The sequence below is a fragment of the Balaenoptera physalus genome (assembly GCF_965194825.1).
Source record: "Balaenoptera physalus genome assembly, chromosome: 4".
NCBI lineage: Eukaryota > Metazoa > Chordata > Mammalia > Artiodactyla > Balaenopteridae > Balaenoptera > Balaenoptera physalus.
The window spans coordinates 28243996-28259051 of NC_138891.1; the positions used below are offsets into that span (position 1 = coordinate 28243996).

The 15056-nt window shown below is 32.2% G+C and overlaps 1 protein-coding gene across 2 annotated transcripts in view; it reads right to left on the reverse strand.

The window, feature by feature from the left end:
* Positions 1 to 2225: 2225 nt before the first annotated feature.
* PLOD2 (procollagen-lysine,2-oxoglutarate 5-dioxygenase 2) overlaps positions 2226 to 15056 on the reverse strand; it is a 107368-nt gene continuing 94537 nt past the window's right edge. The window contains exons 12-20 of one of the 2 annotated variants that reach the window (XM_082461215.1): positions 14086 to 14211; positions 11714 to 11855; positions 10494 to 10556; positions 9380 to 9493; positions 6635 to 6700; positions 5405 to 5509; positions 4088 to 4234; positions 3853 to 3978; positions 2226 to 3682 (exon numbers count right to left, since the gene is read on the reverse strand). In XM_082461215.1, the coding sequence (XP_082317341.1) occupies positions 3527 to 3682; positions 3853 to 3978; positions 4088 to 4234; positions 5405 to 5509; positions 6635 to 6700; positions 9380 to 9493; positions 10494 to 10556; positions 11714 to 11855; positions 14086 to 14211 (1045 nt within the window). In that variant the 3' untranslated portion in view covers positions 2226 to 3526. The remainder of the gene's footprint in view (positions 3683 to 3852; positions 3979 to 4087; positions 4235 to 5404; positions 5510 to 6634; positions 6701 to 9379; positions 9494 to 10493; positions 10557 to 11713; positions 11856 to 14085; positions 14212 to 15056) is intronic. The other variant, XM_082461216.1, reaches the window with a different exon arrangement.

The following is a 15056-nucleotide window of genomic DNA, read 5'->3' on the forward strand; positions in this document are numbered from 1 at the left end:
CATATTAAGGGAAGATATTCATATTGATTCCTATGCACATTAAGAATGAGAAAAAATGCCACCATTAGCATTTAAAGCCCTTTGGTAATATATGTATACACACATTCACACACACACGCTCACATACATGTACCCGCAGACACCAATAGTTACTATTGACATCAATACACTTCAAGTTATTGTAATTAAATTACATTCTCTTTTCTTTCTACTGTTTTTTTCTTTAAATTAAACAATTAATACACAGATGTATTTCCATAGTAAAAGATTTTGGTTCCTCAAAAACTTAAAAATTGCGATGATATGATCTAGCAATTCCACTTCTGAGAATATACCTGAAGGAAACTAAATCATTATCTCCAAAAGCTGTTCACATTTCCATGTTCACTGGACCATTATCTACAACAGCCAAGACGTGGAAACAACCTAAGTGTCTATCAACAGATGAATGGGTAAAGAAAAAATAATATATATAAATATACACACACACATACACGCACATGCACACACACTGGAATATTATTCAACCATGAGGTAGAAGGAAATATTGCCATTTGTGACAACATGGATGAGGCTTAAGGGCATTGTGCTAAGTGAAATAGGACAGAGAAAGACAAATACTGTATGATCTCACATATATCTGGAATTCTAAAAAACTGAACTCACAGAAACAGAAAACAGATAGTGATTGCCAGAGCTGAACTGTTTCAAGTTATAGCTTTCCCTATCCTGCCTGATTTCCAGCTTTCAAATTTTTGACCTACTTAGGGCATTTGTCGCACTTTCGCTCAATAATTATGAATTGTTCTTTTTTTTGTTTGTTTGATGAAACCTCCCCCGGAGCTTCAATCAACACCGATGTCCTCCCTCCTCCTTCCTGTTCATTTATAGCAACCATTGCTTGCAAAATGCACACATTTCCATTGTTCATGTTTTATATAGCATTTCCTTATCTGATAGTCTTTGTTTATTAATTTAACTCTTTCTCCTACACAGATATAATCCTTTTAGAGGCAGGGATCATTCTTACAATTCAGTTTTGTTTTCAAAAGACTGGGAGTTAGTGGAAAAAGACAGACCTTTGGGAGCCAGACAGATCTGTGTTTACAGACAACCTCTGCTTCTGCAATTTGCCCATTGTGTGCCCTTAGGAAAGTCATTTTCTCTTCTTGAGATTTCGTTTTCTTCCATAAAATGAGGATAATAAACCTTGCACTGTGAGATTGTTGTGACAATTATAGATAAACTACATAAAGTAGCTGGCCTACAGTAGGGACTCAATAAATGGCCCCAATTATTATAATATGGTGCCCACCCCATGTTATGATCAGCACTTAGTAATACTTGATGAGTAATAAAATAATGATGATAGTTGATAGGATAACAGTAGGACTAGATTTAATCTTCAGGATAAATTGTTCTATTTAAAAGTACATTTCATATCATTTCATGAAGTCTGGACAAAGAGGAAAGGTAGAAAATGTGCTCAGCTGATTGCCTTGATCCAATTTCTGGCAACAAAGCATGAGATTAAAATAGCTACTATAAGTCACCACCTACTACTGGAAAGAACTAGTATCTGGTTATGTCTTTCCTCTGAAGTGTACCACAAGGGACATTAAGCTGGCTTGCACTGGTAGAACTGTTTTTTATAACCAAAGTCTGTTCTGAATGGTTGGTATCCATGACATACCAGTACATATTTAGAATAGCATCCCTGAAGTATAGTAATATAATTCACAAATAATTACTAAAATATCTCTTCAGTCAAGTTGATGGATAGTAGGAGTTTACTTTGGATGCTAAGTGCCAATAAAGAACAAAAAGGCGATAGAACCCAACTCCTTATCTCCTAAATCCATCTCCCAGTAATATAACATCTTATTCATCACCATACCTTCAGTGCTTGGACCAGTGCCTGGCCCACAGTAAGGACTTGAAAAACACCATTGAATAAATAAATATATATCAAATAAATATTTTTGTCTCTGTTTTCTCACTTGTAAAATAAGTTAGATCAAATCCCTAGTCAGTCTGAAATTGAAGATATTACAATTCAATTTGGAATTCAATAACTAGAATGTTTATTAAGTTCTGATATCAGTAAATGTACCAAGCAAAATTTAAAAATCACAGCCTATTGCATCCAGATATTCTTGCAGTATACTCCACCGTACATTCTCTTCTAAAGATAAATCACCAATAATAGAGAGAACAACAGAAACTTATTTTAAATTATTTTATTTTTCATAATTTTCTAACACATGGTGTTAGAAAAATGAAATTTGGCACCATGACTTAAAACTTTTTTCAAGTTTAACCTTTAAATTAAAAACAGTAGCTACAATAAGAATATTTAAACCTCACTCAGAGTAATGGTAAAAAAATCAAGTCACAAATTTTTTTATGTTGGGGAATTTTTTAAAGTGGGATAAAAGGAAAGTAATAAAAAGAGTAAGAAGGATAAAACGGAGACTATGCTGGGAAGACAAAAAAGTGAATCACCCTCCAGAAGAAAAGAATTAGGAGGAAGACAAAGGGCAAAAGGGAAGAACAAAGGCTCACCAACTTTATTTTCCTGATATAAAATTCAAGTACTTAAAAACGTAAAAAGAGTTTTTTAAAAAAAAATCATAAAGTGTTACTACTAATCTCAATGAAATTTTCTTTTTCCTCATTATTTTCTAGAATTAAAAAGAAAAACCCTGTTTTGAGTTAAGGACACTTGCTGATCTTAAGTTGATACTTGATGTACTTTAAGAAATCGAAAGGCTCAAAAGCTTTCCTAAATCTAACATCTACTTAATATAATCCACCTTGGAAAATTCATCTGAAGGAACATAAGGCTTGATTTCTACTGCAAATGTAAAAAAATCTGTCTAACAATCTAAACAGAAATAGTTTCCACTGGATATGTACCTCAGTTGTATTTTGTACTAAGTTTCTTGAGGGAAAACATTGTGTAATATTGTTCTTTGTATTCCTTCAGTAACTACTGTAAAAGGTACCTATATAGGCGGTCAAAAAAGCACTTACACAATTAGTTGCATACAAATTCAGTTAGAACTCCAGTTTTTCAGCATTTCAAAAATTGAAATTTTTGAAATTTTCATTTATATCCATTTTGTCTACATGTTGATAAATAAAACTCTTCCCAGCCTTTTCATAAGAAAATATTATTAGTCTCATTTGTCACTTGTATATCTGTACCTGAATACTTTATCAACTGAAACACAAATTCAGAAAATTGTCATTATTCTCAGAGACAATAAGGCATAGAAATAAATATTTGCTTTTACATTTTTTTCCTTTTTCTTCTTCTTCAATCTGTGTTTTAAGGCTCAGAGCAGACATTAAGAAATATCAATTTTTTATAAGAAGTTTTTCAAATGTTTGGCCCAAAGTGAAGTTGTTCTGTGGAAGTTATTAAAATTTTCTTCTCATCGTCTCAAGCACAACTTCAAAGACATGTTCATGCCAGGCATCCATTCCGAAAGAAAACTGAATTCAATGAAAAGTAAATAACTTAGGGATCTATAAATGACACGGCGATGTATCTCGTTCCATTTTTAACAGGAAGTCCTTCATGCAAATGCGTGAGTCTCCCTGGATGCATGAAACTCCAGCCTTTTCTTGGTGACTCAATAGAGCAATTGTACCTTAGAAATTTGCATCCACCACCCTAAAAAAGATAGACCAATAAATGTATCAACTTGTTATGTTTCATTTTTAATGAGTGATAAAATTCAAATGATGATATCTAAGCAGAATCTAAAAGAAAATAAGGCAAAGCCCTTTCATAATGATGTATTTCTTTTGAAAAATGTAAAAAAAAAAAAAAGCCGTAATTACCTGAAAATCTTCTCCCACACTATTGAGTGCAATGTTGATGGTAAATGTAGAAGCGTCATGATGAGGGCGAAGAGAGCGTTGTCTTTCAGGGGAGTATTTTACTACAAAATTCAATAGTGCAAACCCCTAAAAGAGCAAAGTAAATCAATGGATTTGCTTATCAATAACAATATAAAATAGGACATTTGTGTAAAAACTGGTAGGAGGTAGGCAGCAGGAATGGGAGGATAATTACCTTAGTATAATAGCCTGCAAAGACCTTCAGCGTAACAGGTGCAATAAATTCCCGGATAAAATGAAGCCATACATTCTCCAGATCAATTTGTTTCATGTGGATATCATCAGTTGGGACATTTTCATAACCACCAGATATACGGCTATCCTAGAAAGAGTATTCATGACATCATAAACTGTGGTCTGTGTGCAATTCACACTTACATTATCTTGGAATTTTTTTCAACCACAAGATCATAATAGACAATAAAAATAACAGTTCAATTATGGTGTACCATCTGCTTTAATTGCGAAACTATCAAAATAACTTAGATAACATGGCTTTGCAAATGTATCAATGATGAAGCAAAGTATTACAGAGTAAGACAGCTTTCCTACTTATTTAATAGATATGTGAGGCCTGATGAGAGAGTAAATAAAATTGATTGCCAAAGCCTTCCCATGTCCCCTAGAAAATGAGTTTTTTTACGGTGAACCTTCAGGCAGTCTTAGCTGGTGATGGGCATAGATTCTGTTTGTCTGCCACTTGGATTACCTGTCACTGAAAATAAACTTTCCCTGCCACGTTCCTCACTTTTATTTTGTGGCACCCAAAGTGCTTCCATGATTGCTTTTCATTATCCTACCACCTGCTGACTTCAAGTTCTTCCTCATACTTTGAACTTCTGTCTTCCTGATCAGCTAACTAGCTGGGGAATATATAATTGAGCAGAGGCAGTGATATTCCAGAATATTCCACTAAAATTCCTCAGTACTGTGAAGGAGCTGGCATCTGTGGGTTCTCAGAGGAAAAGAAATACCTTGAACCACCTACAGTAATGCTTTCAGCCAAGTCTTTGACTCTGAATGTAAATACAAAACTGAATTACACCAAAGGCATTCAAATAGATTCCTCCTGTCTATGTTTACACAAAAAAAATAGCTTTGGCAGTCAACCAGAGAAACTTTGTCTTGGTATTTTCACTATAGCTCACTGCAAAAATGCAGAGAATAAAAAGTGGCCTTGGAGAAGAGCAATATCACACAATAGGCATATATTACCTTACCATCCCCAGCCAGGAGACACTGACCCTTAAGGCCTATCCAGTGTAATTGGAGATGAAACTGAGGCCCGGATAGATTAAATGTTAAACAATTAGTACCAGAATTAGGCTAAAAACAAGAGTTCTCTTGACAGCCTTGGGTAGCCCCTTCGTTTAGGTCTAAGACTCAGAGATGTAAGACAAAAAGGACAAACCTCCTCTACCTTCTCTAAATATCTACGCTCCTCCTTGCCCCACATACACATTTTAGTTCTTTGTGTGAAATGACAACTTACATGATGTTTCCCCCCAGACCACTGGCCATAATGCTCCATTTCTTCCACCAATTCATCGCAGGCTTTTTCAGAAAATATAGGAAACCAAAAAACATCTGGACAAGGCTATAGATAAAACATGACATCACCATTAAGAGAATAACATTTTGTGTCTTTTTACTAAGAAATGGCATTTCAAAAGTATAGAATATTCAATATTTATCTCACTTAGATGTCTTTTTAAGAAGTTTGCCCAACATTACTGACATTACTGTTACAAACAATACTAGTTTGGGTTTGTTTTTTTTTTAAACAATTTCTAAGACTTTTATTTTCATTTATTTACTTATTTTGTTTGCATTTTAAACAAGACGTGTTTAAATCTGTGCAATCAAGACGTGTCTCAGAGACACAGTTGGCCAGGCAGCCATAGTGATGTAGTTGTTAATGCCACAGGGCATGTACACTTGGTCAGGCATTCATTCTGTCCTCACTTTGTGTGTTTGTATGTATCTGTGTGTGTGCACATGCACACATTTAGTTGGCACTGCACTTGTTGACTTGCCCTTTGAAACATCTTTTTAAATGATTTACACTACCACTCATTGAAATGAAATGCTATGATGTATACAGTGCTCTGTAACATATAACATATATGCCTTAATAAGTCTAAAATAGCTCTTTCAATATGCATAAAATAAAAAATTCTAAGTGACTAGAAAACATTGCATCATAGTTTAATTGGCAGTATTTTTTTCCTTTCTCACGGTACAGAAAATAACAGAGCATCTCAGAATTAAACACATTTTAGACACTTTACATTCTCTGAAATAAGGTATTAGCAATAGTTTGGAACACTAACCTCAAACAGAGTTCATTTTTTAAAAGACCTCTCTGAGAAGAGACGTGTGGAGCTCAATTTCTTTCAAAGATAAACTTTCATTGAAAGAGGCCTACACCAGAGATCAGCCAAAAATTCCTTATTTTTGAGATAGCTATAACATTTGGGAGTATGCTAAAAAAATGGCATGATCTTAAAATTATTGTTAATTCTCATTTTTCTACATGTTTACAACTGTAGGACCCTTAAGGCTGTAAAATTGGTAATTAAGTCATATGAATTTTACCTAAAGGATAAAGTTTCTCCACTTTCACAACATCTGCTGCTAAAGCAGTATTGCATTAATAATATTCCCTGCTGGAAAATATAGCAAAAATGCTCTACATATCATAGTAATTATTAATACAAACCTGTTCAACTATATTTTCAGTGAAAATCTTTGAATAATCTCGGTTTATATACTTTTCCTTCCAGTCCTACAAAAAAATCAGTTGCACAGATTAAAGCAAAAACCTTTTCATAAATACTTTAATAGAAAATATAAAGTACATGCACTTTAGAAATTGCTCAAGCAATTTATAAATGACTACGTGTAGTAGACAAAGTAGGAATTTTCAGAAACCGCAGTTTATGCTTTTTAAACTTTGCCTGATTCTATGTATGTTCACATCATTTTATGAAATGCAAAATTTTCATTTACGGAGTTTTATAACTCAGGATTGTAAAATTTGAGTAATCTTATAGTCACTATATTTGTATGCTATATTCTATGCATATACATAGGTGTAGGTAAATATGTGTGTTTTAAAAGTGAAAGATAAGGAACATAATCCTACCAACAAATATTAGTAAAAATTAATCCTACCAACAAATATTAGTAAAAATATTAGTATTAGTAAAAATTAGTAGGTAAATATGTGTGTTTTAAAAGTGAAAGGAACATAATCCTACCAACAAATATTAGTAAAACTTAATTAGTAAAAATTAGTAAAACTTGTAAAAATATTAATCAACTTGGCCTTACTTATAATTTTATAGTGAATTACTCTAAAATAATTTTGATTTTTTTAAATGTATTTAAAATTTCTGCCTTCAGTTTTAGATGTGTATCAAAGAATGATCATGGGGTTACTATTTCATAGCTTGTAGTTACTGAAATTAAGGTATAAGACCATATATTGAAAAATAGCTCCTCTTCATACTAATTCATGAACCTGAATCTTCTCTTAGTCCAATCACTGACACGTAAGACACACACTAAGATACATCAATTTTTGTCAGTATCAGCTAAGGAATCCTTTTCCCGGGTCAAGTGTTTTATTTAAAAACCCAATATTTAAAGGGTATATATTAAAATATGAGTCAATATCCAAAATGATCTTTTCTTAAATATATTTAGACCATTTAACAAAATTCTTAATTTTCTCTTTGCAAAGTACAAATTAAGTGAGCAAAGAGGAAAGAATTGAGATATGGGCTCAAAATAATTCCAATCAAAATACGTTTCAAAAATACTTGTCTGAAATATATCTTTTGAGGCCACAATTCAGAAGGGCCCTGATAATTTATTTGCCATTCTAAGTTTTGCATATCTCTGCTTATATGTAACTCAGAAATTTTTGATATGGAAGAACAAAAGTTATCTTCAAATTCTTTAACAAATTTAATTTATACATAGTATATCATTATAAGGATCAAATTACTGTATTATCTCATTATTCCCTTTAATATTAATTGGTTCTCTGATTCCAAAACATGGGGGAAAATTAGCAGTAAATAATCATACATAACATTTCAGAATCTTTAAATATTTTTAAGTATTCTTTCCTGGCATCATTATAGATTTTTTGAAGTTAAAGAAACAAGCTCCTTAGATTTTACATTAAAGCATTAATATTAACTTTTCATTTTAGACTGCTTTTCAAATATCATGGAACAAACTGACTTTACTAATTTCTTAGAAGTTCTTATAATGGGATAATCATTAAATATTTTGCTATGGGATACCCCTCATGAGGCATGTCAGTCAGGCTAATTTACCAAAAACAAAACAAAGCATGGAAAGAAAAGCAGTTCCTATTATTTCTGATATATTCATTGCATACTCTCTAATGATTTGAATTCTCACACAAATATCTACAGGATATAACTTGGGACATTTTTTTCAGGAAGCTAATTATTACCCAAGAAATCAAATAATTCTGTCTCTCAAAATACCAAGAGATTCAGTGCCAAAGTAAAATATGTAATTCCACCCTCACCATTTAAAAAAAACCTCTTTTCAATTCTATTCCTGTGAGATATGGAGATATGCAGCTAAAATGAAACAGAAGTATTTTTAAAATACCCCCAAAAAGTCAAAAGATATTCTTTTTCCTTCAACAGAGTTCCAGAGACCATTAAATTTACTATTCCCAAAAATCAGCTACTACAAAATAAAAGAGAATTCTCATCAGGTGGATTGAGTCTTTGTAATTTAAAACTTTTACTATTGGGAAGGAGAAAACCATAAATAGTAGTATTACAGAGATTAGAGAGAGTATTTTCCCTTGAATAATTGTGCCAACTTGACTAAAGAAAACCAACCCAGTAAGACAAAACAGGAATTAATGCCTACATGATTCAAATCTTTCAGAGAAGAAATAATTTTGGACTTCAAAAGGAAATCATTTCCTCAACTTAAGACTTTATATGCTGAATCCACTTACTCTGCAATTTTCTCTAGCTATCTTTGGTGTACATTCACAAAATTGTTATAAAAAACAAACAAAATGATAAAATAAAATCCATTTTCACAAACTAACTTTTTGAATTTTTTACCTGAAAGTCAAAATGTAATATTGTCATACGTGAGCTACTTGTAAACATTTTCCTCTGAAATTGTGATTAAAAATTTGTTGGAGTTTTTGAATATATAAAACAGAGATATTGGGAGAAATCAAAGAAACTGATAATTCCCTTCCCCAAACCTCATATGTCTTTAAAAAGAAAGTTCTTAGTCAAGAAATATAATTAATTATGCCTTAAAAAAATATAATTAAAAATACCTTTTAAAGCCTCTTACCATATTTTCATATTATTAACCTAATTGATTTACATCCATTTAGAGTTATAGGAAAATAAGTAATAAATGAAGCTGAGCATGAAATACATACCACAGGATTTTCAAAAATCTGCCAGAGGTCATTGTTATAATGGGAAATATTATAATTAGCAGTTGATAATAGTCTTCCAAATTCATGTCTATTAGAAATGTACATAAACACACCCTATATGCCAAAAAATAATAGTATTAATAATCTTGGAGGAAAGTACAAGAACATAAATTTAACCACAGGAAAAATATACAGAAGATATTAATTTCAACTTTTATATCTCATTCAGGAACATGCATTTTTATTTTTCACATAAAACATGCATGATTTAAAATAAAAAATAAAATTTTCATTAATTATGAATTCAGACACCACACAAAACTAATTGATAGCACTGACACTCAACTGAAAAAAAGAAGAATAACTGTTTTTGTCCCTTTCTCATTGGTCCTAAATGTAGACATCAAGGAAAAAGAATTCCTGTTTGAAAGCAGAAATATTTTTGAGACACCAAAGTGCAATTAATTGTACCTCTTTCGGCTTCTTTCCCTTTCGAAGAAGATATCACATTTTTAAACAAGAATTCAAATGTCAATTTTATTTTGTCAGTCTATTTCATACTTTTATTGTCCTGATATTTAAAGACTGAACACAGAAATTACTCCTGCATTATGAGGCAGCTAAAGAAAATCAGTCTCCTGTCCTTGCCCCAAACCAAATAAATGTGGCAAACACAGTTAAGGTAAGGTTGTTTCTTTTTGTACCTGTTTTAATAGTAAAAGAGTTAGTTAGTAATAAAAAAAAAATGGTGAAGAGTACCCAAATCTCATTTTAATCAGGATGTACTTTATATTTACTCCTACTTCTTCTCTCCCTTAAAAAAACAAAAACTGGAAAAACTAGTTAAAGTGATTTGGATTTAACTTTCTCATTTGTCAACCATAAAATCTAAATCAGCCCAAAGAACTAAGAGGTGAATATCACACAATGCGTACCCCAACATGCAAAGCACACACATACATATACAGATTCAGAACCAACGAATACCGATCGTTTACACCAAGCTAAAAGGAAAGAAGACTCTTAAACTTTACTTCTAGACAATATCTAGTATTTTAATTAAATAAACAAAATTAAATAAACCAAAACAAGTAAAAATAAATAAAAATAACACCTTTGGGGGCCTGAGCATTTGGAATGTTTCCGGAGTAGGGGAGTCTTTTTCCCTTTGTAAAGTCTAAAATGAAGAGAAGGATTGGGTAAGTTGACCTGCACACCCACTCTCTCAGGTATTCTTAGGTAAACAAAAATAGCAGCCTTTGATCAAAAGCTGACATTCTGAAATGTCCTTCACAGACAACATGCAGAACAAGCAAAGCTTACAGCGCACACAAAGAAACAACTCCAGCCCTTTTTTTTCTGTTGGTCAAACATAAATCCAAGCTCATTCCTTAGTAGAATTTTCATTAGATAACAAAATTAAGACAAAGGAAAAAATGTGTAAGAATGGCCATTCCAGGATGCGCTGTTGAGTCAAATTAGCCAGACATGAGCACAAATTACAGTCACAAGTACTGAGTATAGTCAATATAACAATGGACATAAGTTTATAGGAAAAACAAATACATTCAAACAATACATGCCTTATTAAACCAGAAAAAAAGTACTTGCCAACTTTCCTGATTTTTTCCAAAATCACATTTGCTTATATAAATTTGAATAAAATAACCCAACCATTTTAAAACAGAAAACCATATAAATGTTTTAAGACGTATTAACACATTTTGAAAAACAAACTATTTTCTACAATCACAAGTTTTATCAAGAAAGTACATTTGTAGAATAGCAATGTATCATTAATTTTTCACATAGATTAAATAGACTACATGTTTCAATCCTTCTCCCAGATTACTGGTAAGGAACGTCTTTTTGAGAGTATGGGGTTAATAGTGATAGAGAAAATATGGACATTGATTTCAGGACAAAAGTGTGTTTTTCTTAAATGTGTAACTGATCATTTCACCCAGACTTCATATAGTTAACTTTAATTAGGTCAGGTTTTAACTATAGAATTTCAAATGAAAGTAAAGGCAAATTCTTAAAAATGCAAAGCTGATTTGTAATAAATCTATGTTTATTATTGAAAATCTTACTGTTGCTTATGAGTTAACCTAAGCACCAAGCCTAACTTTTTTCAAGTTGTTTCTATAGGTAAATGTTCCACAGGTAAATTATTCTCCATAATTGCTTCCAGTATTTCAATACGGAACCAAAAAAATTGGCTAGTACTACAAATCAGAAAGAAAAAGGGCACCAAAACAAATGACACATCAAAACTGGGAAAGCAAGCCATCTTACAGAGACATTCAAGCAAGCCATCATTGTATACCCTACCATTTCTCTAGCATTTCGGCAAAGAGCCATATCAGGATCCAATTTATCACGAACAAAATAGTTCCTTTCATTCATCTCTGATCGGAGTGTCTTTCCTTTAATTAAGTACACGTTAGCCATGTATGGGACATTCCATATCCCTCTGAAAGTAAAGATAAGACGTTCCAAAATACCACAAATACGAAGTTTTATTTTTATGTTTTTAAAAATAAATGCCTTCAATGTTTTTAAATTTTGCAGATATAAACTACTGAATCAAGTTACACACAAATGCAAACACATTTAATGATATCTGGCACATATGTACACACACATACACATGAGATTACTTGGTAAACACTACATACTATGAGATAAATCACTATCTCCCTACATAAACTTCATTTTAAGGTTGATATGTTTGGCATTTTGGCTGTCATCCCTCACTCTGTTGATACAGCTAGAGTTATACTATTCTGTTGTACATTTAAGATTAAGCAGTCTGATAGCAAAAAATAGCACATCCAGCCAGTGGCGTACTGCAGCCAGCTCACACTGGCTCCCCAGAGCATTTAGCTTCCCTTCTGACTTCACATTGGAAGCTTGAAATCAGCCGTGGTAGAACTATTCAGAACACAGAACTGGGCAAACACTACAAATCAGGGCATCCTCCAACCCAAAGAGCTAGTTGTTAGACATTTACCAGCACATCACTGAATACAGCCTAAAATTCTCCTAAAATATGGTTTTTGAAATTCATTAAGCTATCTCAATTGTCTGTAGAAAAAGGAAGATATAAAGAAACACAGCTAGAAGTACATGAGTGTTGGGAGACACTGTTTATTTTGTCCTTCATTCTTTCCCACACTTGTCTCCTTACTCTGAACATGACTCATTTCATAAAAACAATATAATAGAGGTTCACCTGAAAGGATATGCCTTTGCTTTTAGAGCACAGAAAGGGAAGATCCTGACCAAGGAAATGTAGTTAGATATTGAAAGTAATATAGGTAACATCATTTTGTCTTACTAGATGAACCTCAAAGGAAATGGCCAATCAAAAATATACAATGTGTCCGCTGAATTCAGAAATTAATCACTGGTATGGTAGAGTGTGCACTGTTTCAATTTTAAAGGAAAACACACACACACACACACACACACACACACACACACGTCACAAGATGTCCTTCTTTCATGTAGCTTTTATACATAAGGTACATTCTTCTATTAACTAAATCAAAAACCTCTACTTTATTCTTTTCCTTACACTTTAGACAACAATTACAGGAGGTTGGACAGAAAAACACCAGTGCCTAAAACAACTTAAATGAAATATGAGTTCTCTATTTCTACTTCTGTGAAGCCTTAGCCCTGCTATACCCACAGACAATATCAGGCATATGGTCTATCCTGATCATTCCAGAATCAATTAACGTACTTTGAAACAACAGAATATGATCTTAATAGCATTTTCTCAGTTGTCATGCTTCTTAACTGCAGCTAACAAAAGCCTTTATCGTTTACATCATTCAAATGTACTATTACTGTTTTTACACCTATTATTATTTTCACAAGCAAAACATCTCTTTACCCCTCAACTGTTCAACAAGAAGTGTGTGGGTTTTTTTTTTTTTCTAAATTTTAACCCTTTTTAATTGAGCTGATGTATGAGAAATTAGGCAAAGCACTTAATGTCTCAGTCACTCTGGTCCATCATCTGTATGAAAAACAGGACACATTCTTCCTTAATATTACCTTAGCAAAAAAACTACTTCAAGTGTGATTAATTTTTAGTTTAAAAAATATCAATTGTTATCTTTGAAATAAATATCAATCATGCACATACTTTGTAGTAAGTATATTCTTTTCAAACTCTAGAAATGGAACTCATACTGGCAAAGCAATTTCTGTTTAAAGCAGAATACTAGCTGCTTGCAAAAATTCTTGCAGAAAGGAAAATTCTTGCAAAAGGAAATGTTGGAAGGTTTGATTGTTGGTGTTTCTGTTTGCTCATTTATAAATTTTATAAGCTATCAAACAACCTTCACCCTGGCCACTAAAGAAATTAGCTAAACTAAATTCCCTTTCCAAACTTTAAAGAATATTCCTCTTCTAACAACCATAAGATGACTACCCATGGTAATCATACATTGTCTTTTAGTATTTCCCACAACTGAGAGTTTGTGCCTTTGAAGATTTACAACTTTAAGAACAATTTTTTAAATATTAGTTTTACACTAGTATTGCAGGATCCCAAGTGGTCTCCAGGTCTTCAAATTTCCACTTAACATAAAGAGATAAAAAATGTTTTAAAATTCAATATAATATTAACAAGACCATATCTTTAGATAAAAGTATTTTACATTAAAAGATCAAATCAAGTAACTTACACTCTATTCCCTTGAACAATATCCACATAATCTTCAGATCGAGCGTAGTATCCATCAGGACTCAAGGCCCCCCAGAAGTTGGACCACAGCTTTCCATGACGAGTTACAAGAGGAGCAATGATCTTTCTAAAGATGAGAGAAAAACAAATCCAGATAATTATTTATTTTTTAACTGCCACAGAATTATGTGTTTTGGGCTTAACATGACACAGAAAACAATAAAGTTCATTTAGCACACATGTAGTTAGTCCAAAAAACTAAATGTAAAATAAAATAGAGAGGAATTTCCTCCCCTCACTTTTTTTAAAATAAGTACATTGCTGACTTTCAATGATGTTTTTTAAAAAAGACTAATGAGAAAGGAAAAGTAATTGAAAATGTGAATGAAAGTATAAAAACAACTTTTAAAAGTATCATACTTATATCCAAAGAGTATAACTACCTTAATTATTTAGTTATTTTAGTATTTCGAAAATTATACTAAATGAAATCAAATATTTTCATTGTTATTAGGCAGATGTAACAGTCCCTGGTGCATTAAGGTATCCAGTAAATATTTGCTGAATAAAAAAATGTATGAAGATGGGCTGAGATATTTGTAAGTAGGCCAGTTTTCCTAAAGTTAAGCCTTGAATTACTTTAAAGTATGTTTCCGTTTTTTTTTTAAACTTTTAAAATGGGTTGTGCTAGCCCTGGCAACACTAAACATTTTTCTGGTCTTTTGACTATTTTAGAAAACAAAATAGAAGGTAACTGCTATACCGTGCTGTCTCACTACCTACCAGGAAAGCAGCCCCTTTAAGACAAGTATATGTTACAAATTCAAAACATGTCAGATTTCTTTTAAGGAAATCTAATTTATAATGTGTCAACATTTTCCAAATGAGGTAACAAAATCTGAAGTTCTGTTAGAATTATTTTTAAAATGAAGTAAATTGTAGTGGTGTCATACAATTTTGAAGAAAATCTCA